This window comes from Stigmatopora argus, chromosome 3, assembly GCF_051989625.1.
Source record: "Stigmatopora argus isolate UIUO_Sarg chromosome 3, RoL_Sarg_1.0, whole genome shotgun sequence".
In the NCBI taxonomy this organism is placed as follows: domain Eukaryota; kingdom Metazoa; phylum Chordata; class Actinopteri; order Syngnathiformes; family Syngnathidae; genus Stigmatopora; species Stigmatopora argus.
The window spans coordinates 12,648,268-12,672,667 of record NC_135389.1 but is presented as its reverse complement, the minus strand read 5'-3'; the positions used below and the strand labels follow the sequence as shown (position 1 = coordinate 12,672,667).

At 40.2% G+C, this 24,400-nt stretch overlaps 2 protein-coding genes across 16 annotated transcripts in view; both read left to right on the top strand.

The window, feature by feature from the left end:
• LOC144071086 (pleckstrin homology domain-containing family A member 5-like) overlaps positions 1-4,752 on the top strand; it is a 50,480-nt gene extending 45,728 nt beyond the window's left edge. For 12 of the 15 annotated variants that reach the window (XM_077595875.1, XM_077595876.1, XM_077595882.1 and 9 more), the window contains 8 exons: positions 377-491; positions 1,099-1,214; positions 2,211-2,426; positions 2,508-2,669; positions 2,810-2,943; positions 3,094-3,233; positions 4,144-4,225; positions 4,387-4,752. In XM_077595875.1, coding sequence (XP_077452001.1) covers positions 377-491; positions 1,099-1,214; positions 2,211-2,426; positions 2,508-2,669; positions 2,810-2,943; positions 3,094-3,233; positions 4,144-4,225; positions 4,387-4,444 — 1,023 coding nt within the window. In that variant the 3' untranslated portion in view covers positions 4,445-4,752. Of the gene's footprint in view, positions 1-376; positions 492-1,098; positions 1,215-2,210; positions 2,427-2,507; positions 2,670-2,809; positions 2,944-3,093; positions 3,234-4,143; positions 4,244-4,386 lie in introns of all 15 variants that reach the window. The other 3 variants (XM_077595878.1, XM_077595877.1, XM_077595880.1) reach the window with 2 other exon arrangements.
• Positions 4,753-6,019: 1,267 nt separating this feature from the next.
• On the top strand, positions 6,020-16,920 carry LOC144071791 (zinc finger protein aebp2-like). The gene is made up of 9 exons (XM_077597198.1): positions 6,020-6,610; positions 6,855-7,065; positions 7,199-7,306; positions 7,405-7,591; positions 8,209-8,333; positions 12,027-12,094; positions 15,032-15,145; positions 15,629-15,658; positions 16,237-16,920. Exons 1-9 carry the CDS (start codon positions 6,090-6,092, stop codon positions 16,265-16,267), a joined length of 1,395 nt encoding a protein of 464 aa, XP_077453324.1. The 5' UTR covers positions 6,020-6,089; the 3' UTR covers positions 16,268-16,920.
• The last annotated feature ends 7,480 nt before the right edge of the window (positions 16,921-24,400 follow it).

Below are 24,400 nucleotides of genomic sequence, written 5' to 3'. Positions count from 1 at the left end.
GCATCTCCATAATTCCATCTTTTTTGTTGGATTGTGTCCAAGGAAACACACCCTGCAGTGTGTTGCTACATTTTTGTTTTCATAACTGGCAGCTTGTGTTTTCATCCTGGGCTCAATGTGTCTGCAGGCTGCTGTACAACATTGTGTCCATCTGATTCAACATGGAATTGTTTCTTCTAAATTCTATATAAACTTATTCAAAAATGACAAGTCTATACAAAGAACATCATCACAGATGTTAGTTGGCCCCTGTTTGTGAAGCCATTCCATGGGAGGAAAAAGCCATTTTGCTCTTGCTTTGGAAATGTCCAGTTGCTCAATAAAGCCATTAGCCTCTCAATATGTGATGAAGAAGCTTTTGATTATTCATTGGCAGGCACCAGACTACCGACTGTACAAGAGCGAACCAGAGTTGACCACTGTCGCTGAAGTGGATGAGAGCAATGGAGAAGACCGGACAGAACACATAGCAGAGCATCCTGTAAACAAAGGTACAGGACAATGACATGCAAAAAGCCAATGTGATTGTTGATTACATAACATTTGGCCTAAATGTCCGCTAGGGTTATCATTGCTTCTACTCTTAGTTTATATATTTTGGAATATCCTTATACTTTTGTAATATTGTGTTGCTTGTAGCCCAGAACTCATTCTTTTCTATTGACAGTTATAGAGTTCAAATCCATCTCAATTTGGAAACCTGTAGTATTTGAGTCATGATTTGCTAACTGCCATTGACGTCGATAGACATGGAATCCAATTTGACTGTTTTTACTTTATTTGTGAAATATTGTTGGTTGTTCTTTGTAGTGGTTCAAAAATATTTTTGATAGTATTGTTCAATTATCTCTATGAATGTTTTGCGATTTGATTCAAGGGCAGTCAATCTTTTTTATATATACATATATATATATATATATATATATATAAAGTATTATATTTTCAATATATCATGAACATATTTAGCACAATTATAGTTACATTTTACCTAATGAAATACTCTTTTAGTAGGATTTGCAGGGGTGATACAATTTAATAATGAACCATGAATGCTTCCAGTGCCTCACATTACCTATTTCCCTTTTATTCCCATTTTAGGGATATCCTACCCAGTTGGCATTGTTCCACCTAGAACCAAATCCCCTGTGTCTGAATCATCTTCAGTTGCTTCATATGTTACTCTAAGGAAGAGTAAGAAGCCTGACTCCAGAATGGTAAATCAGCCTGTCTTGAAGTATTTAAACTGGATCAACTCCCCAAAACCTAGGAGTTGTTCAAATGGCTATTTTCTGTGCATATGTTATAACTCAAAATCAAGCAATAGAAAATATTATTAAATAGTTGTGCTTTTTTCCTGTGGGCCTTTGCGCCACTTGCTGATTCGATAAAGGCCTCTTAACTGCCTGTTGTGTTCATCAAGCTGACAGTTTACAGCTTGTGCATGGCAAATAGGCCACTCACCACATGGCCCGGGTGTGTCCAGCCTATTCTGAAACAGCCTCTTGTAAAATGAATGAGAAACTCAGTTAATACAATTTCTGCCCACGCTCACTATCAAACCGTGTTATTAGTGTGCCATATGGCAGGGTTTGTCCATTTTTTAAAATCTTGTTTGTTTCTGCGTATCTGTTTTGGAAAAAAAACATCATGCATTCACTCATACATTCAAGGCCTTTGTTCTAGTTTACTTGAAGATAGCCCGCAGTGGTAGGAGAGTAACTCACAGAGTTCATCTCAGGCCCTTGGGTGACAGCTCCTTGGACATCCATTGAAGTGTCCTGAAGCACTGGATGTAATCCAGATTTAGGAACTCCTTCTAGCATGGAGTGGAGCGCATGGTGGACAAGTTCACATTGGCCCCTATCAAAGACCCATTAACCACCATTATTGTGGCTGTTTTGTTGTTGTTGCCTTAATTAGATGTTCCTTAGAAAATGAATCATGCGTACAAAAGTATTGAGACACAACTTCATTATAGGGATGGCATTGCCAAGCTCTACTTGAATCTTTCAATAGATTGGCGGTGACATATCTAATCCACTTAAGATGTAAGGCTACAATGCCGGTTTCTCTCAGTTCAAATGCATTGGTAATCTATTATCATCAGTGGCACTAAAACATGTTCATTCCTTGCTATTCTTAACACATTTAATGAACTGGATGTCTGTCATCACTAACAGCCAATAAATTACACTCTCAATAATTTGCAGGAGCGTCCGCACAGTGCCATGGAGCATCAGCTGTGCGTGCTGGAGAGCGGTCGGCCCCGGATGAGTGTGGAGGAGCAGCTGGAGAGGATTCGCCGCCACCAGCAGGGAGCCCTGAAGGAGAAGAAAAAGGGCATCCGCATTAGGGGAGGCAGCGAAGAGAATGCACTGTCCCGTAACAATTCATTTACAAAGGACAACCATTCTCGCAACGTGCAGGTGCAGAGACACATGCTATTCCAACACCCAATGGATGCTGGACTTTATCACATAATCTGCTCTTTTTTGGAAATGTTGCAGCCTCAATTGAGACGTAGGGAAGAGGTGATGAGCACAGACATTCTGGAACTTGAAGCCTCACTCAGGCAGCAGGAGGTGGTGAGGGAGCAGGAGACGCCCGCCGAGGAAATTGCACGTCTCAAAGAAGCCTCAAACTCGGAGCGCTTTAATGTGGTTCGAGAAGTAAGGCTGAATCAATATTAAACCAGACATCATCACAAACCATTCTCGAAAATTATTGACAAATTCAATGCGCCCCACGACCAGTGAAAATAAGCGGTACGGAAAATGAATGAATGAAATTGAATGCCTTTGTGCTTCAGCTGTCTCTGCCTGACAAAGTGCTGATACCTGAACGCTACGTGGAGTCTGATCCTGAGGAGACTCTGAGCCCGGAACAGGAAGCCGACAAGCAGAGGAAAGTGGACCGCATCAAAGCTCTCATAGCCAAAAACAGGTACAAATAAATAAAAAAATAGAATCAATATTTATTATTACTGATACTTTGGCGTGAGCTTTTTGCAACAGATTTGCTGCCTTTTTTAATGTGAGCACAATTTCAAGTAAAAGGATTCTGTTTTTAATGTAACATGAATGTGTCTCCAAGCATGCAGAATACAAAGCCTGCTGTAGCTTTGAGTCCAGTGGAGACTGAAGAGGAGATTACCATCCAAGAAAAAGAGAAGATGATTAATATATCTTACGAGCTGGCAGCAGAGGCATCAAAACGGAGTAAGCTGGTTGCAGGTAGGCTGCAAACAGAAAAAGTTTATTGACTGAAGTGTGCTTTTTCATACTTTAATATTTGTTGCATTACCATCCACATATTTTAGTTATCAAATGTTTGATTGTGTTTCTGATTTTAGAAATGTGGTACTCAAATCACTGTTGTTAGAAAAGTGAAAGAAATTCCATGAACTTCTAGGGATTACTTTTCCATCTGGCTTGACTTGAATGAGCAGTGCAGCTCGCCACGTCTGTGGCATCTTTCTCTATTAGATCACAGCTGCCCACTTGAAAGCATCTATGCATCAAAGACTAGGACTGGGGTTGCGTCACTTATGTTCTCCGAGCCGTGGTCTGATCCACGTCTATGATTAGCGGTGGGAGCAGTAGATTTCTAACTAAAAGGGACACTCGAAATGTAACAGATGTGAAGCAAATGTGCTTTGCCTCTGCAGTTGCCAGCACACATTGCTGTGTGGAACAAAAAAAACAAACAAACAAACAAAAATACAAGACAATCCACGTTGCTGAAATGCTCAAAGAAAAGTAGCCACTGGATTGGCTCCCTTCACTAACCTCAATATGCGGACAAAAGTATTGGCACTGCATCCAAAACTTGAGGATCTACATTCTGCACAAAAGATGGGCAAGACCCATTGCCATGTTTAACAATAGAAAAACACACTCGGCAACTAAAACAATTGAATTCAAGTTAAAATCATTTCTACAGCAGTTAATGAATTCATGGGTACCTCAATACTTTTGTCCTTTTTGTTCGTGAGGAATATCTCATTCCATGCATATTCTAAGGGAAAATAGTTTGGCAATTTTCATTAGATCAATTGTTTAAAAATTGTTTAAAGTTTTTGACTATTCATGCTTTTTGTTTGGTGTGGTGTGGTGTTGAATGTATTGCTGTGTTTTGTTGCAGTGAAAAGTCCGTTGCCATCTTCCTCACCCCTCCCACCATCTCCTAATACCCCGCCTCAGCTCACTGACGGCTCTCACTTCATGTGTGTGTAGTAGCACCAGTAAGGGCCTTAATCACCTGTTGTCCTTTGTCCATCAAATATCAGTGTTGTTTTAGATTGATTAACTTAGAAGCATTCACAATAGATATTCTACTACCTCGACATCAAGGTTGATTGAACCTTTTGTTTTTTTGTTTCCTCAGCACAAGCTCTGGCATCAGTCAAAACGTACACATGAAAGAAACATCCCCACAGACGTGAGAATCTATAAGGTGTCAACCTGATTTGTTTGTGTGCTTGGTTGTTTTGAGTTGCTTGTGCTCACTGTGACATCTGAGCGTCCTTTCCCATCACCAATAACATTTCATATCTTTGGGACGCCTACACTGCTTTTATTTGTTCTTAACCCTGGAAAAGTTATGACTTGTATTTCTAATTATTTATAGACTTTAACAGGTATTTTTCCAAGCTTTTGGTGGAATTGTTTTTATTTAAACTGATATTTTTAACACGGGAACATTTGTTGCTTGGAATTTTGAGTGTTTCAAATATAATGAAGAAAAGCCCCACTTTAGTACTCTGGACTAATTTGGTTTCTGTTTCTGAATGTAATTATTTAATTTAAGACCTGGCAGTGTGTTTAAAAAATACTGACAAACGTTTTATGGCTGTTCTGTTTCATAAATATCTTTTATTTCTTTGTAAATGAGCGTTATATTTCAAGAAGGAAGGAGAGAGGGAAATTTTACTACGTTTGGTTCTATTTTGTGAAATGGGGTTTTTTATAGGCCTAGAACTAAAAGAATTTATTGGAATATTTTCAAAAAGCAATAATAAATGCAAGAGTGGATGCGTTTTGCATATTTCGCAGTTGTACAAAATGTAATTAAGAGGCTTACTATCTATATAAGGTCGTTGCTACGGCAGGATGGGAGCATGTATCCAACGAATGGTCACAGAATAGATTCAATTTACAAATGTACCCCATATCCCATCTGTTTTTATACCATATAAAATAAATGTTCCTATTCTTAAAAAAGAAAAAAAAATGCTTAGTGTTCTTGTTCCAGTCTTGTTAATTGGTTGAACTCCAAGCGCTGACTGATGAGTTGAGTCCATGTCCGGAAATGATCCATTTTGTGGAACTGTCATTCCCATTAGCACCATGGGTGAATTTAAATCTGTTTCCACTGGCATGTAGTAAACCGTGAACTGACAACCAGTCAGTTGTTTGTTCATTAGACAAAAATTATCTCTCACTTAAATTGACAACTATCAATCTAACATGTGAGGATGATATGATGATATGATATGATGATGCTCACGTAATAACCGAAAGGACATAGAAACTGCAACGAAAAAAAATCAACAAAGGTTTTACCAGTGTGTGTGATTGTGTGCGTGTGTATGTGCTGAAAATATTAAGCAATTCATTGATTCCAGTTACGTATAGTAACCCTCAACCCAAGTTTAAATAGCGCAATGGCGCCCTCTAACGTACATACTATAAGATCTACACACTTGTGTGAATGATCCATTAGAGGCCAGAAAAACGTGCTCTTTTCCCCATCTAAGAAATCCAGTATACTATGATTTCTGTTTCTAGAAAAACCAGTGTTACCTCCCAAAACAACAAATCTAGAATAGAACTTGATAGTTTTTTGTGTTTAGTACTAGCTTTTTTTTTAGGAATTTCTTGCAAATGTTGGAATTTGTTTTGCAAAAGTAAGTGCGTGGCTCCGATCACAAGGAGGCATTCTATGATTTAAATAAAATGCCAGTAATGAAACGTTTAAATGCCATTAAAAACGTGTCCAATCTGTCCAATCAGCGGGCATTTCATTTGATGCCCCGCCCCTTGCACTGACGGTCCAATTTTGACACCCAAAGCGCTTCGTCCGCTGTAATGGCGGCTCCGAGCTCCGAGATAACGCCTTCGGTGAGTCCTGGGGGCTGTGGGTCCGTCGCGGATCAAGCTAATGCCGAGACTGATGGCGAAAACAATGCGAAAATAGCCGAAGCAGCCGGTTGTGATGAGCCAAAAATGGTGGAGGTCGGTGAGGTGGCGGAGCAGGCCGCGAGCGAGACGCCCCCGATTGACGCTTCATCGGCGGCCGACCCGGTGGAGACATCGGCTCTCGGAGACACTGAGTTACCATCCGATGAGGTGCCGTCCGAGCCCCGGCAGAACTTGGCGGACGACAACGTCGAACGCGTTGTGGGCGACGCGGAAAAATGTGCTAAAGACGAGCCCGAAGAAGAGAGCCAGTGTTCGGGTATAGAGGAATGCGACAGGAGTAAAGCGACTTGCGAGGACGGGGACAAACTGAGCGGTGGAGACGCGGCGCCGGGGGACAAGAGGCGGCCGAGCGTGGAGATCTCCTCCTCCGATGGAGAACCACTCAGCCGTATGGACTCCGAAGACAGGTACGGAATTTGATCTCACCTGAACGCGGAGAGAGCAATCGAAAACATGGTGCAAAAAACAAAACAAAAAGATTTGAAGAGAGGTAGAATGACTTCCATCATCTCAGAAGTGCCTCATCGGGAACCACGCTGCATCCTTTTCTGCATGTTATCCTGTGGCACTTCCCAAATATGTTTATATGACTATTCATAGTGGTTTTCTCTTCACCCAACACTTGACCTCATCCACTCCTGTTCTTTTTAGCATAAGCAGCACCCTGATGGAGATGGAGAGCACAGTGTCGAGTGGGCGATCCACCCCAGCTATGATGAACGGGCAGAGCAGTGCCAACTCGTCCACTGTGAAGACCGTGGCGTACCCCTGTTGCTGGGACCTTTGTCTTCAGTACTTCAATTCCAGCCCTGACCTTGCTGAACATATCAGAGGCATCCATGTGGATGGACAGAGAGGAGGGGTTCGTAGTAGTACATTTGAGCGGATGTGCTCTCCTACTGTTTTTTTAGTGAGGATAAATCAATTCAGAAAATGAGATAGATGAGAAATTTTTGTCTTCCTCACATCTGGCCTTTTTCCATCTTGCTCTCCAGGTGTTTGTGTGCTTATGGAAGGGTTGCAAGGTATACAACACTCCATCTACCAGTCAAAGTTGGCTTCAGAGACACATGCTAACCCACAGTGGAGATAAGCCCTTCAAGGTAAAAAAAAACACTTGTCATCCAAAAAAAATGACTGGATCCAGTATGTTTTGTTTGCACAATGCAGTAAAACACTTGTCTTGTTTTCTGTGGTTTAGTGTGTTGTTGGTGGCTGCACAGCAAGTTTTGCTTCGCAGGGGGGGTTGGCTCGTCATGTCCCCAGCCACTTTAGCCAGCAAAGCTCTTCCAAAATGTCCAGCCAAGCCAAACTCAAGGAGGAGTCAACCTCCAAGGCTGGTCTCAACAAGAGGAAAAAGCTCAAAAACAAACGCCGGTTCTCCCTACGTACGTATAAATGAAAAGACACACTAGCACCAGACTACAATGCACGTTCACACTTGGACTGCTGTATTTTCTAAATATGTCTTAACTTTATACGCATGGACAACAAGCCATGCATCTTTCATGTGCATACACGTACATTACGGTTCAAAAGTATTGAAAGAGTGAAGCCATTTCTACATCGTAAAGGGAAAAAAAGTGAAAGCATGATATTGCAAACTCTTTAGGGCCAGGGATTTTTTCTTCTTCAAATATCTTTAAAATGTAAAATGCTCACTCTTCGTGCTGATTTTATGTGCTCATATTTTGGATACATCATACAACTACATACTTAGAAAATTAAGAAATTGGCTCCACTGTTTTTATACTATTATCACAATGATATAATGACTTGAAGTCTCTTAGAATAATTTCAATTGTATATAGTATTTTATAAATTAATATCTGTTATGGTATATTAGGGCCACCCACAAAAGTGCCAGCAGAAGTTTTTTTTGAATGAATTTTATTTAGAAACAAATATTGCAGGCTTTACAAAACATTTAATGAAACACTGATTGACGATGCATGTTAATTTGGTATTGCTTATTTCTCTTTCAACTGGCCTTTGACCCAACCAGCCAGACCTCATGACTTTTTTGATGCACAAACCATGGATGCTATCCGTCATCGAGCCATCTGTCTCAACCTCGCTACTCATATCGAAAGCGTAGGCAACGGCCACAGTGTGGTCTTTAACAGCACAGTGAGTCCATCTCTTTTCTTTCATTAATTATACTTGTCTTTCTCTTTAATGATGAAATGCACCAGCCAGTTGATTTTGATGTTTTTTTTTTTTTAAAAAATATGGTTTATTGAATTGTTCATGAAAAAATAAGACATTTTTAATATTCATGGTGTAGCACCTCCCTCAACTCCTTTGCTTGCTAAATTACAAATAACACTACAAATACCATAAGTACATGAAGGGATCCGCCGAAAGTCTACCACCGCCACAACATTTAAATAAAATAACTTTTTTTAATGGTGTATATTTGTGATCGACAGGGGACGCTGTAGATTTACTTTTGTGGAAGGCACAGCTGATTCAAGCTGTTAATTTTGTTCTTCCTTTGCACTTTAAGTGAACCTTTATTTGCCGCAGGGCTTTGCGTTGTTTTTCTCTAAATCAAACATCACAGGAAAGAAAATTGATTTTTAATATGATGCTTCTGCCCAGCATCATGCCATTTAGCAGTTATAAAATGCGGATGTTTTAGCAGTATTTCATTCAAATGCTTTTTCAAACATGCAACATTTATGATGTTTTGGTAATGAGATTAGAATAACTGCTTTTTCTATGCATTTCCACAACATAGAATCCCTGCCCTGCTGCATAGAGTACAATAAATCTGTACTGTACCTATTTTTCCTTGAAGGATATTGTAATTACGTTACTGAAGGTAGTAGATGTTAATGTAGTGCTGAATAAATCATGTATACTAAGTTAACATATCTCATATATACATACACATATACATATCTATATTGGAGTTGTTCTGTGCTGCTATAACATCTCACCAGAAATGAAATTTCCCGAATACGGGATGAACAAAGTTATCTAATCTAATCTAATCTAGTAGCTAACCTAGCAGAAACTGTCAGTGTTCATGAAATCTGCAAAGCATATTTAAGCCCTAAAGAAAAGTGACATCGGCCTCCTGAAGTGCTTTTGATCTTAAATCCGAATACAGAAAAACTGCATCAACGATAAGTTATTTATCATTTTTACATACAGTATTCCACATACATAAAGCACATGTTTTTCCCATAGTAGCAGCATGCTGTCACATTAAATGGACTGTGCAATCCAAGTCGACATTCATACCATAATTTTCAGACCATTTGAACCCTGCGGCATTCATACTGAAGCAGCGTTTTTATGGATTCTTTGGGGACAGACAAATTTAATTATTTTTGCTTGCTAGTAAAAATCTTTATTTTTATTTGATATCGCTCTATGGCCCAGCGTATCATGATGACGTCACTATATTCATATTCTCAAACAACCGTGACCTGACTACACTCTTGAGTTCTTGTGTGCTCCAATACAACTGCATCCCTAACTCCGTGTTAGCATTGCGTTTGTGGGAAGGTGGTCTTTTTTCATTTAAATGTCAACTGAAGATCTTTAGTGCCACTACAAAAGAACTGTTTAAATTGAACCATGGATTGTTGAACATCTTGTGTGGAGGTTTGCCAGCCGCTTCAAAAACTTTTTTTAAAATAAATTAATAGGGCTTATTTTGTTGGGATGTACCAGTACAAAACAACCATTTTATAAGGATGAGTATCCATTGTTTGCTAGGATGAGAAGATGGTATGTTATCAGTAATTTGCTGATTTCAAAAAGCATTCAGTGGACTTTACTGATAACAAAGGCGCCATCCGATGCTTGATGCCATTACAGAAGAACAGTTTTAGACTAACCGAGGGTGTTTTGAGATATTTATAGTGGGCAGACAGCTATTGCACTGACTGCAAGCTGAGAAACTCTTTGGTTCTTAAATTGTGTGGTCCGAGAGACCTGGGTCATGGAATCGCAAGGCAATGGGATTGGGCCTGTTGAGTCTGCATTCTCCTTCCCTCCACCCCTGAACATTTGTGGGCCAAATAGACTGTTTGACGGACCACAGGCCGCAGTGGACTCTCTGAGCATGGGATGGAGCAAAACTGTGGGGGTTCTGTGGCGTTTGGCCAGTGAGCCTGCTGACACACCACAGCAAGTCAGCCATGTTTATGATGGGATATTTTTGTTATTGCACCCGTCTGCGTCATCCAGCGCACGACCTGCTGACACGACGCAGGCACCCTTTTGAACGGGCCTGCCCTCCCCCGCCTTTGGTTTGGTGTTTTTTTCACTGGAGCAACTCATGATGCTCATCCTCCCTTTTTCTCGACAAATTGGACTGACGTGGTAAAATTAAAGCAAATCACAAATCACTTTGTACAACTTCAACACAGGCCAAAATTTGTCTTCAGCCTGTACGCTTTACTTATACATTACATTCCCTCATTGCCAGTAATTAGTCTGTGATCATTGACCAATTTTGGCTTTTCTTACAGTAAAGCAGCTGTTCCACTCAATATAGCAAGTGCCTTCGGTAGACATTCGAAATATCTCTTGTTTTGTTTGGATTTCATTTCTTCACATAGACAAAGACATGTTTTTTGTTTTTCTTAAGAGTAAAATGCAGAGAAACCTTATTGATAAAATAAAATAAAAACGCAAAACTAAACAATTGTTTTAGGAATGAAAACTAAGAAAATCAGTTTTTGGTGGAGTGCTCTCCATCCTTTCCTCAAACTAGTTTCCATCTGTGTTATAGACAGTCTCAGGGGTAACAAAAATAATTTCAGCTATTCGTGTGCGTAAGAGAACTTCTTCAATGTGAGCTCATTTGCCGTCCTAAAAATAGAGATTCCTAACATAAAAGAGTGGATTGACGCAAGAGGTTAGATCTGCGGCTATTTTTGCTGCTGGTTATTTTTCCAGCTCTCTCTTCCTACTGACAATATCTGTGAATTCCAGACCAGTTTCACTGTAAACTGTCGCAACGTGAGAGTTGGAATGTTATGTAAAGTAAAGGCCACTTTATTGTCTCAGCTGTATTTTCACAAGTTTAAAACTGGAAATTGTTGACAATCACGCTTGGATTGGTTTGAGAGCAAGTTTCATCTCAGTTCCTCTAGTATAAACAGATTGCCCGACACCTGGGGGACAAAATGTATTCTCATTTTTACTATGGTGCTGATAAATACTTAACTACATCATTTGTTCAATATCACCAAGTGTGGTTTCGAATTTTATAAGCAATCAAAAAATATGAAACCATAATAAAAACGATTTAATACACCAGTCTCACAAGCCAAATTAGATTAACAAATGGGCAGTTTGAAGCCTTGAGTACAGGACGATATTAACGACAACAGTGAATCAATATGTGCTTGTTCATTTTTCTGATCAATGGAAAAATCAATGGCCCCCTCCCTTGTCCGTTGAAGGGTAGCGGAGGAAAGTTCCATTGAAGCTACAATTCCATCTTTACTCTGGAATGCATTATTAAGAGGCCTTACATTGCTGCTTGCAGTTAATGATCAGCCTCTGTAGAAGTCGGTGAGATGTTTAAATTATAAAGCTTCATTATTCCTCGGAGGGGGGTGCATGTCTTTGAAGCTACTTCTCTTCACACCAGGGAGACAAGTTCCAAAGTCTTTGCTTGATCACATCTTGCTTTGAAATTGTATCCAACTTCTTGAATCTGTAGGTTAAATTAAGTGTGCTATGTTTGTTTTTTTGTCTAACTAATTACATTTTTCCTTCACAAATATTTTTTACAAAACAAATAGCTTTACAGACAGGAGCTTATTTGTTGCGTCTCGATTTGTCTCTGTGTAGGTGCTTGCCAAAAGGAAAGAGGGCTCAGGAAAAGTGAAGGTTCTCTTACACTGGACACCTGAAGACATGTGAGTAAATTTGCATAGTTATCCAATATTTGATAACATTTCTACATAACTCATGCGTGAAGAGAAATCAAAAGCAGCACAGCTGTGTTGACCTATTTGGGAGTACAACTGTCTCACTCTTAGCTTGGGCCTTTTTCTTTAGATGTTCTTCTCATGCTTTAACAGTTTCTCTTCGAGTACATTCCAAGAACATAGTTTATCTCAAATTAAACTTTTAAATTTTACATAATGTGGCTGTGAATGGTTGGTATTCATCTGAAAGTGACATTACCACTTTGTTCTAATGGTGTATCAAAACAAAACAAAAAATGTTTTAACTTGTGACAAGTCAATTTTGATGTGAAAGGTGCCAGTGCATCGGCAATATTTTTAGTATTAAAGTGAATCCTGCTGGCTCCTCAGGAAATTCTCCGTTTACACGATGCTCTTTACCATCATCCCGCGACCCTTGAGAATAAGCTGTACAAGAAATGAATGAATATCAAATGATATGCTTCTCTATTGTAATCCCAATTAGTCAAATTGAATCATCTAACTGAAATGCCATCGCCAATATTAATTGTGATCAAAAAGTGATTATTGGGCTCCAACTCATGTTTACTTGAGTAATTGATTACTTTGCCAGTTATTGCAATTGTTAATAATAATATTTGGGTAAATAACAGGAGTCTGTTCCAGTTAAATGGAACAGACTTGTATACCTGTCAATGGCAGTGAAAGAGTTAAAGGGTTCACACAACAACGCCATCATAATGGAAAGGAACTTTGGTGCAAGCTTATTGACCAATTAAAGATGCAATGCATTGTCAGCACCATGCCTATGAACGAAGCAGTAGTTCATTGTTGGTGAGCTTCACAAGATACTGTTCTGTCTATTTGTGTTGTTGCTTGAGGGTGCCCACTGTCACTCCCATTAAAGGCTTTGATTGCACAGCATCTGAGGATGATCAGAGCAAAGGAGCACGGGCGAGAGGAAAAGTGCCAAACCAAGCAGAAAAGTTGCAAAGTGAGAGGATGAATGGGAGGCCAGACAATAATGGCGATAGTAAAGGCAGAAAAAATTGTGCTTGAAGAACAAAGGTGGCAGTTAGTGCTTCCGCGATACATTCTGAAGACAAACCCTTTTTCTGATTTGGTATTCCTTCCTTAGTTCTCTCGTGTCCCTTGGTAGTTCTACACCTTCTTGCCCTGCACGATGTGACAGACATAGTAAATAGGAACAAAGTGATGTTTGGTTATTCAAGAAAGTCTCAATTGCATCTTACTTGAGGGAAGTAATGACAACGTGTTAAGGTTTCGCCTGTGATTGTTTTAACAGCGATGCAACTTTCCTTTTTATTTTAAAGGGAGATGGCCCCACAGTCTTGAGTATGGTTTTGTTCAAGCCCCCGTTTTGAAAGTTTAAATTTAACCTTAAAACTAAGGGAAGTCAGAGAACCTCCAAGCAATAGTAGTCACTTTTGAAAAAAAATTCATCAACTATTGTGTTTTAATGGGATTTTTTGTATTCACTTGGATCCGAAGTTCAGTGCAGTCAATTCCTGCCTGACCCTGAAATGTTTTGCCAAGATTTTAGTGCAAGCCAGTGAAGAATATCCAATTTCTTTACATTCAGCAGCACATTGTTTACTTTGGCTGCATTACTTGGCTCGGGAAAATATCCATCCATCTATAATACACACAAGTCACCTTTTAACCTGTTTTGCACCATTTATATGTAAATTGTAAGCACATTTTAAAATACATCACTTGTTAATTCATCTCCTTTTTAAAAAAATTATCAGTCATGTATGAAGAAGTTTTAGCCTATATCAATTTTGCAAACTTGACACTGCCTATACCACGAAACACCTCAATCAGATCACGTCCATTGTCAACATATACTGTATATAATGTGTCTCTATTTGGCAGTAGCCATCAATTTATGTTCTAAGTCTGGGCACCCTCTTGTTTTAGCAACCAGTGCAACATAGTAAAAAATATAAGAGAACAAACTGTCATTTAAAAATATATATATGAATACATGAAGTAAATTTGTCCTCCACAAAATCCATTGTTACAAAAGCCTAAGAGTTCAAATGGAGAAAAAAAGGAAAAGCTTGTAGTCCAAAAATCCCATTAATTAAAGTATCAACCCATAAGCTCAACTGTTCAAAAATTGTGTTCTTTCTTGCTTGGCCTGCCAGCTTCTTTTTACGTTAAAAGTCATTTGCTAATGCATGAAATCTACCGAAGCACATGGAGTACATCTCGTATGTCCCTTTCTTGACCTTTTTAAATTATTTCATACACTTTTCAATTACAAGCTCTCCCTTCAGTGGCCCAAATGCACTGTACGTGAACTACCTTCACACCATCCTTCAAAACAGACTGATTAAGCATGTGAATAAGTGATTTGGCAAGGTGGTTGCCTGCTTAGCTTTGTGTGCTTGCTTGTCCGTCCGTCTGTCTCAGGGGGCTCCAGTGATGACGCACATAGTGACGATGGGAATGCTAGGGGCGGAGACAGATGTGAGTGTTGAAGCAGGAGGAGGCCCAGTAGTCGGCTAAGCTCTTTTTTTCGACTTCTGCAACCTAACGTGCCACGCCAAAGGCTGGCACAGGGAACTAGGCTAACCTGAGTCCACAAAGTGCAGTTTAGGACTGCAGCATATTGAACAGCGTGTTGTTGCCTGAGCTTAGTGTCCTACCCCACCACTGTATGCAGAGGCCAGATATAGATTTAAATGAGTAGGATATTTGACCTTTCTATTTCTTGGCACTGTGTATGATCAGTCAAAAAAAGTGGTAACCTGCCTGCGACTCCAAGGGACGCTTTGTCAGACTCACTCATGCCGGCCCATTCCTCTTGACTATCACTCCGTTCCTTCGTTTCTTCGCCTCTTCTCATTTACATCTTACGGCCTGACAATGTTTCCCGGTCCCGTTTCCTTCCAGCCTGCCTGACGTGTGGGTGAACGAAACTGAGAGATCTCAGATGAAGACCAAAGTGGTACACTTATCCCAGTTGCCGCAGGAAACCGCCATGCTGCTGGACCCAAACATATACAGGTAAGAGTCTTTTTGATGCCCTTTATTTCATTTGATATGTGCGCAGTTATTTGTATTCAAAAGAAGCTTCTTTTGTTTTGTTTAACTAAGTTAGGTTATCCTAACCACCAGAGGGCACAAGTTCCTGACGTCAGCAACACACTAATGTGAACTGTAGTCCTCAGCTTAACCTTATTAAGGGTTTTATTAAAACTTATCAAATTACTATATATGCTATTAAATAATGTAAACACTTGGTGATTTCGTGATTTTATGTAAAGCTTGGAAACACTATGCAAACAGTTCTAAAATGATATAATTTGTAAATGACTACGGAGCTGAACGGAGTTAATCAAAGAACCACTATGACCTTGGGTAATGTTTAGTGATTAAGTAGAACAATTATACTTAATACAATAGAAACAGGATATTAAGTGGTTATTACATGATCTCATTCATTTTCATCGCTTCATTCTTAAAGACAATCCTTTAATGTCCTTTCAGAGCTCTTCCCCAGAAACGAGTCAAACAGAGGTAAGTTGCACCAACTCTGCAGTATGTTATTCCTTTCTAGTAAGTCAGTCATGTGTGGTATGTCCATGAAAAGTTTAACCTATGTTTGATACAGCATATCATTTCATTTAGTTGGGTAAAAAAATATTTTTGAAACATCACCTTGAAAAAAATCTGACCCGTACATTCCAACTTATTTTTCTAACCAAGCTTAATCTTTTAAAATCCACTAACCATTAATTGGTCATAAACCGGGTTGGGTGTCATTCATCAAAGAAATGAATATATTAAATATTTCATATTAGGCTTACTCGTCTACACTACTTATTACTAAAAAATGTCATATTTTAGTAAGATGTTTATAATGCTTTACAACCAACACTGGTCGTCAACATATTGTACCTGGAATTTCGGTATATTACTTAATGTTCCGATGTTTAACCGGATCATAGCCAAGTTTTCGAAAAGCTAAATAAAATAAAAAAGCTTACTTCAACATACAGTAAATACTTGAATATCAATCGAACAACAAAGATCATCTCTAAGTGTAACAACTATTATTTTCACTAAATGCATCTCTCACTTTCTCTCACATTCAGCTCAGCCTGTAAGGAGTCGCCGTTGGTTTGAATTTATATTCCTTGCTGTTAGCAGTAATTTCTAATCTGGATGGAGCGATTCTCATCGTTTTGCGCCACAATGGGACTTGGAACAATGTGTCTTGTGATGAAGTCGAGGGAATATGCTGCCCCCCGAAAAGGAAATCTGACAATATTGCTTTTTTTTGTGACAACTGTTTTGTGGAAAAGACATTTTCAATGTGTTGTGTAAATTGTATGTGCACATTTTTAACTTATTTTTATAACAAAAAACAAAACGGACATGGTTGTCAATATGTCTGGGCAATTTCAGTAAAACCGTATTTACTGTGATAAGCTATTATTATCCTCCCTAGCAGGAACACTTGGTGTATCCTATAAGTATTACTATTCTGTTGTTTAAATGCAGTAATTCTGACTAACTATATTAACCTGTGGAAAGTATGTACGTGTGTGGCAGAAAATAAAACTGCTGATGATATTCTGGATGAGCAACCATCAAAAGTTCTTAACGAATGTCACCTTGTTTTTTTCCCAATCTTTCCTTTTTCACTATCTATTGTATGTATCAAAATTCTTACAAATCGGCCATTTAAATTAGCTGTGTTTTCTACTGTATATTGATCCAATTCAATTGGCTATCATGTTTCTAATAAAACAGGTTCGTTGACAGGAGTTGATAAATTGGTTGTATTATGTGTGAAGAATTTCTAGAAAAAAAAAGTTGTGCTTTTTCTGTGTTTTTGGTGAATTTCTTGTTATTTCATTGGAAAGAATGGCCTCCTTATTTGGCATCTTCTTGCCAAAAAGCTTTGTAAGCATGCTGCGGAGACACTAATTACTCGGCCAGCAGGCAAAATGCTCCTTGGCCTCTGCTAAAAACAGTTCAGGCTAAGGTTTTTCCCTTTTTATTATTTTATTCACTCGCCTGTAGCTGCATGTAATTGGGATTTTTTTAATTGCTTATAGTTTTTTTTAATTTAAAGTCAATTGTTTGTGCTGTTGTTTGTGTGTGTGTGTGTGTGGGGGGGGGGGGGGGGGGTCTTGGGCGGGGCAATATATTTTTTAGATGTATTCTGATGCAAATTTAGATACATTTTTTTTCTTTTTTTGCAATAGGTGAGATGACGCGTCACACTATTTCCAGGTACAGATGCAGGGTAAGAGAACTGTGTGCTGTGCTTTAAAATAATGGCAGTTTTCACAAGTCAGTCTGATGAACTCGCATCTGATAGCAGGTAACTGGAATTCTCATTTGGATTAAGGTTCGTTACACTCTCTTGCTCATGCATATTGTCAATGTTATAAATCTCCTTATTTAGTACTTTTGCCCCCTCCACTGAAAGATTGTTAGTTCAGCATAATTGCTGAGAAACTGCTTTTTTTTCTTTTCAGGAGCACTTAAAGTTTAATGTGTGTGTGTGTGCGTGTATGTATATAGAGTTGATATGAAATCGAGTCAAACAAATTACTCCTAGAGTTGCAGTTACTCGGATTTGCTATGAACTCGGAAAATAATGTATTAGTTACAGTATTATTCTAAGAATCTCCACACTTGGGCACTGTACATTTCTAACAAGTACTGAAAATGTCCTTAATTTCATTCCTTGTAGGAAAAATGACCTAAAATGTCTTATGCGGTATATATCATTTTATTATTAAAAACTGATCAGTTTGTCCAAGAGTCCATATCAGGCAAATTCAACAGATGTACTACCGTTTTTTTTAGCAAATATGTACTGCTAGAAAATGAAAACGAAACATCCTGATCATCACTATTCATCAGTGTCATACACTGTTTGTATTTAGGCACAGTATGCTCTCATTAGCTGTGTTCAACTAGGTTACAGTCCTAATAATCATAAATAGCATGGTTCTGAGGAACAAACACTGACTGTAAATTGATTTGAAAATATCAGCACTTCAGATTTAGTTGGAGATTACACAAATGACAAATCATTATTACATCTGACCTGCAAGCATTGGTACGTCCTCCATTAATGAGTTATTGCCAAGACCTCTATAGCCATTTACCCAACATGCCTGCTTTTTCACCTGCTTCTTAATTTTAACAATTGCAGTAACTTTTTTTTAAAGGGAAACAGTATTTTATGTGCAATCTACATTGTTTCATGACTGGTATTCTACAGGCAGCAGCTTTATCAATTGTCAAATCCAAACATTAATCCCACCGCCCCGAAAGTAATTGAGATCGTTGTTGTTCACTGAATCGACTAAATTGGCATGACTCGTGGCAGGTTAAATCCAAACATTAATCCTACTTTCCTTTATGTAAATTTAATTGTTGTTCATTGTGTCGACTAAATTGGCACAAATCGTAGCAGTAGAATATTTTCAATCAGAATCACTGATTTCATCAATCTTTGCTATGTTGCTCATGATATCTGCCCAACATTTTTGACTAGGTGCTTTAAATCTAGCAGCTTGACAGAAGGAATCGCCAGGGTCAAGGGCATAGAATGGGCCTTTTGCAACGATCTGTGCAGTGACGACAGAAGCAGAAATACTTAGCCCGAGTTCATTTATGTTTCCTTTTTTCCCCCCTCTGTGTACGTTTTGAACACAGAGCCTCCGGGAGCACCAATTAGTGAAGGCGTATTAGCATCATCTTTTTTCAACTTTCTGTGAAACAGTGCCAATGGATTATGCCCTAACATGTTTCTTTGGGCACCATATGGGAATAAGGTTTTGCGGCTTCTGTTTAAGCACTTCTGAAACCTCAGGCTAAATGAAATGTGCTTCAATATGTTCCCTTTGTAGCGTGCAACACATAGTAGCGTGAAGTCCACTACACACCAAGAGACATGAACTGACCCAACACATCATAAAAAAAGATTTTTCATCGTATGCCAAAGTAAATAGGACACTGGGGAAATGAATAGCTTCAACTTTTAAGAGAAGCTGTTGTATGACAGCTGGATACATCCAATCTATTCAGACTGGATCGAACGATCTTGAGCAGCCTCTCCCTTTGCAAATGGATCGGACGTCTAGCACCGTCGTTTTTAGAGTAATACTGCTTTGTCTAGTAATGTCAGTGTCAGCTGGTGAGTTATAAGTGCCTCACGGTTGTCTTATTGGATGTTATAGCTCCGACGTTACAATGTGGTGTCACCTTTGTGTGGTGAGTCTAAGAAGGTGAAGCACCACTGAGCATGTGATTGATCTGTATTAAGACCCTCACTGTGAGATATCAGTGGAATTATTGAGAGGCTGTCTAGTTGCTATCTGAAGTGAACTCCCTGGCCTCCTCCTCTCTCAGATGATTAAAAGAGTTGCCCTTGAAATGTGATTGGCCGACTATACTGTGCTTATGGCCTTCCCTTATTCTTTTTTTTTAAACACTTCAGCAATTTCTAAGAATTGCTGCATGTTCTTTCTTCACTGTGACGTTGTTTCCTCTATTCTCGTGAGCGTGCCACTGCGATCCACCGAGTGACCCCAATCGTTCCTATTTGACCAACCAGTTTCTTCTGCCTTTGTTTCATCTCACTGCTACATAAATCAACCCAAATGTTGAGTACTGCCTAAAAATGACAATGACCTGAGGTACTAAGATATCAAAGACAGACAGGCTTGATCTTGTGTTATCCAGTTGAGTCACTGGGGTTTATTGGCTGCCTGCTTTGGTCAGATTACCTAAGGTGGTGCATGCTGTCTCTCCAACTCTGAACACACAGAGTTATGTCACACACCTGGACATGTCACGTGAACATTGGCATTCTAGCATGGATGCTCGCCTCTCCATCCATGTCTTTAAGCTAGCCAGCTACATTTGTCAATATGGGAAAAGACTCGTGGTCCAAATCAGTCTCTGAATAGATGTCAAATGGATGGCCAGCTGCTTTGCCAGTCGAGGTTAATGTCTTAATATATCATGTCATTTGTCTTTATCAGTGGCAGTTGTGTGCTTTACAAGCATCATTGCGCTTCAGGTCACTACCTACACGTGATTCATGTTGGCAACGTTTCAACGTACAATCAATGACAGCTTCAATTTCCATAGAACACGACGCATCTTGACAGCGACCTATTCCCAGATGGATGCTGTTCTAACATTGTCTCATTGCTGGCCAGATTACGTAACCCTCACCTCAGCATGAAATGATTTGCACATATCAGAAGTGGCTAAAGGCAGGATGTCAAGCTGCCTTCCACTCTTAGAGGGAGCACAGGAGAGCACGGCTGATGAGGAAGTGGCATGGAGCACGGTAATGCAACTCTTTGGGGGGGTTGGGCACAAGCAGAGGGGCCTTTTGTAGCCTTCTGCCTCTCAGGGCTCCTTTGGCCTGTGTATAATTGATGAGTAGAGTGAATAAGAGATGCATTTGTGACTGTCAGTCGGCTTGATGGGGACAGACGCAGCTCAAGTTTGGCTCTCTTCATCTGGCTGATGATGAGGATGAGGTTCATGTTTCTTCCCCATACTCTTTATCAACGCTGTCTTCGCAAAAAGGGGCTTTTGCTTCAAATGAATAAGCAAAAAAGAAATTGATAAGAGGCTTGTAATTTGAAATCTGTCATTGGTGAAAAAGTATGATAGAAAAACTCATTAAACACACTTTGCTGTGGGAGACTCATATTTCTTAAAAAAAAAAGTGAAAATAATCACTTCCATAGTCAGACTTGAGCCATCATTTAACCTGAAGGAAATATACGGGATTGCTGTAAACAACCTACTGATTATGTGTTTGCAATGTGAGCCTATGTAATTTTGGCGCTTTGTGTGACTTGACGGGCACATTTTTTTCCCTTAGTTTTGGCATTATTGTTAACTCGCTACCATTGACGAGTGATCATTTACTGTCAAGTCTCCCAGTTCAAAAGTTTACACATCAATCACCATCAATTGAAGCAAAATATAATAATAATAAAAATCTACTCTATATTTAGAGAGAGAGAGTCATGTTGAAGCCAGCTGCAGGCAACAATGCAGCTTAGTTACCACAAGAGTGGTCTCCAATGCATTGTAGAAGGAGCACGAATATGTGGGCTATAGCTACATAATTTATGTGGATGCGCAACCGGAGTGTTGAAAATGTGACAACACAGTTTCAGTACATCTGTGACAATTCTAGACTTAAGTAGCTCTTCTTCATATGTTGACTTACAATCCCACAAAGCTTACAATTCACAACTGAATAGTCACATAAAGTAGACAAGACAATTTTTTTCCACTGAATCTAATGATCTGAAATCTGAAAATAAGATCAGACATAATCTTACAGTTAAAAAATATATATAATTGATTGCTGGCAAGCTTTAAAAAGAAAATTACATTAAAGATCGCGTGATTTATTCAAACTATCCGCCAACCAGCTGCGTTAATATTTTACCGCCTTCCTCTCAGACTCATTTTCTGGGTTTTGCCTTTTAATATCCATTTTGCCACTAAGAGACAATAATTTGCATACCAATGTGTTTTCTCAGAGAGGGATTACTAACAGAAATTGGGCATGTTACAGATTTAATCGAAAGTAGAATTCTACAAATGACCCGTGAATAAATAAAATGGTGTGCCTCCGACATGAATACTTATGTCAGGGTGACTGTAAATGCCTAACATAGATAAATCATTTCAACTTGGAGGTGAATGATCAGATTTCAGTTCAAATGGATTGGATGTCTATCCCTTTCAAAGACAGCCAACAAGTTAAAACATTGCAAGTTTACAAGAGCAAGTTTGCACTCAGAAAGGAAATTCAGCCACGCATGTTCTCCAAACCATTTATACAAATGCACAGGCTAAAAAATTAACTGATCGTCTGCATGGAAAATTCTCAGAAGCTCAGTTGATCCTTTTTCCATAAACATACGCAAAACTGACAACATTCTCAAAACATTACACATGAATAGAATTGAGATGGGAAAAGTGGCAACAAGACTTGATCATTCTTATCTTTAAAAAATGGTCTGTATTTGAACCTTTCTATCGCCAAAACTGTACGTACGTCATAGTGTTTCATTATATTTTCAGAGTATCCCTAAGCCTTTAGAACTTTTCTTCCCTTTACAAAAGCGAGGCCTTTATGAGTAAACACCACTGAGCCATTTTAAATCATGCTTCAAAGATGATTCTCAGGTCCAAACACATAAAGTTCACCCACATATGTCCATCTGCTCATTTTACAATGCAATGGAGACAAGTTATGGGAACTCACTGGCTGTGGATAGCGGTTAGCGCTCCCATTGAGAAAGAAACTGTGGCCTTTACACAACCACTGGGACTCAGAGATTGACATTCCCGCTAATGCCATCTCATGAGGCGTGCCATTTTGGCCAAGACATGGACGACTGCCACCATGTGCTACCACCACTGCGACCACACAGGAAAGTGCATGTCTGCTTGTTTTCCACCGAAGGCCTGCAGAGGTGAAACTCTGAATGACCATGTATGGCGGTGCACATCCCCCTAAAACTCTTCTTCTCGTGTGCCCCTTGTTGCTGGTGGCACTGCATTCTGGGACATTGCTTTTAGAGCTTGTTGTACGGCAACACGCTGGAACATAACATAAACAAATTTAAATGAACTTGGATTACGATGTAGACACGCTCCAAAATAAGTTTAATCGAACCTAACACTAAACTTAATTTTAATTTTGTTTGACATTTTGATACCTTTCTTCTCCCGGTTTGGCTTTTTGCCCCGTCAATATCGAGGGTTGTTTGGGTTTTTATTCCCTTCAAAATATTACCAAAGTGATGCACAAAAATGTCCTCACAATAGGATAACGCACGACCACTTGCCAATGAGAAGTAGTATATACGCCATTCGCACTGACTAACGGGGGAAAAACTGAAAAAATGCAACGCTCCGCCCACTGCTCGCAGAGACATTACAAAGAGGGAGTTGCGACCAAAGACATTACACGAGGGAGTTGCGAGGAGAGAGACGGTACTCGGACGTTTGGTCGCCGGACATTTGGTCGCCGGACGTTTGGCCGCCCGGACGTTTGGCCGCCCGGACGTTTGGCCGCCCGGACGTTTGGCCGCCCGGACGTTTGGCCGCCCGGACGTTTGGCCGCCCGGACGTTTGGCCGCCCGGACGTTTGGCCGCCCGGACGTTTGGCCGCCCGGACGTTTGGCCGCCCGGACGTTTGGCCGCCCGGACGTTTGGCCGCCCGGACGTTTGGCCGCCCGGACGTTCGGCCGCCCGGACGTTCGGCCGCCCGGACGTTCGGCCGCCCGGACGTTCGGCCGCCCGGACGTTCGGCCGCCCGGACGTTCGGCCGCCCGGACGTTCGGCCGCCCGGACGTTCGGCCGCCCGGACGTTCGGCCGCCCGGACGTTCGGCCGCCCGGACGTTCGGCCGCCCGGACGTTCGGCCGCCCGGACGTTCGGCCGCCCGGACGTTCGGCCGCCCGGACGTTCGGCCGCCCGGACGTTCGGCCGCCCGGACGTTCGGCCGCCCGGGTGAATATAATTTTGAGAGCTGGTTTCAACAGTAGATATAGGTCCTAGGTGTGCCCACCATTATTTTGCCTTACTTGTTTACATTATATTCTACACTGGCCCAAGCATGTGCACGTTTATAACAGTGCTTACTGTTATTGGTACAAAGCAGAGGTGTGATGTGCACGTAAAAGAAGCTGCAACCCCCACCCCTGATACTTCTTTATGTCTTTGGAGGGAAGGTGAGTGTGAGCTGGACATGCGGCATGCAACTAACTGTACAACCAGGATTGCTGTTGCTTTCAGCTGAGTCCAGCGTTTTCTTTCTGATGGTTCCCAGATGTTTTTAAAAGCAGGCGTACCAAACTAGACTCTTTTTTTCCCCTTTTCTGGCCGTATTTCCTCTTTTTCCTCCCCTCACAAAGTCCACTACACCTTGTCTGGTTGTTATCACCCGTCCAGTAATAAACACCCATTCTTCACACGTGCTCCTCCTTAGTTTATTATTCTTCCCTACTTTCTTTCGCCTGTGCTGAATCTCTTGTTGTCCATTGGTTTGCTTCATCATCTGTGTTTGATCACACAACTCATAGTCCGTATCTGTAGGAACAAATAAACTGCCCATGCAATATTGATGTCATTCTATTGTGCTCCACTGCATCGTGGTTACACAGTATCCAGTAGTTTTACCCATTGTGCAGAAGTGCTAAAACACACTTCAGGGGTAAAAATAGCCACTGCCGTCCTCATG

Bases quoted from the DNA above. Each gene is read 5' to 3' on its own strand.
- LOC144071791 (XM_077597198.1), top strand. From the start codon at position 6,090: ATGGCGGCTCCGAGCTCCGAGATAACGCCTTCGGTGAGTCCTGGGGGC. The intron at 12,095-15,031 runs GTGAGTAAATTT...GTTTCCTTCCAG, and splicing joins CACTGGACACCTGAAGACAT to CCTGCCTGACGTGTGGGTGA. The intron at 15,146-15,628 runs GTAAGAGTCTTT...ATGTCCTTTCAG, and splicing joins CTGGACCCAAACATATACAG to AGCTCTTCCCCAGAAACGAG.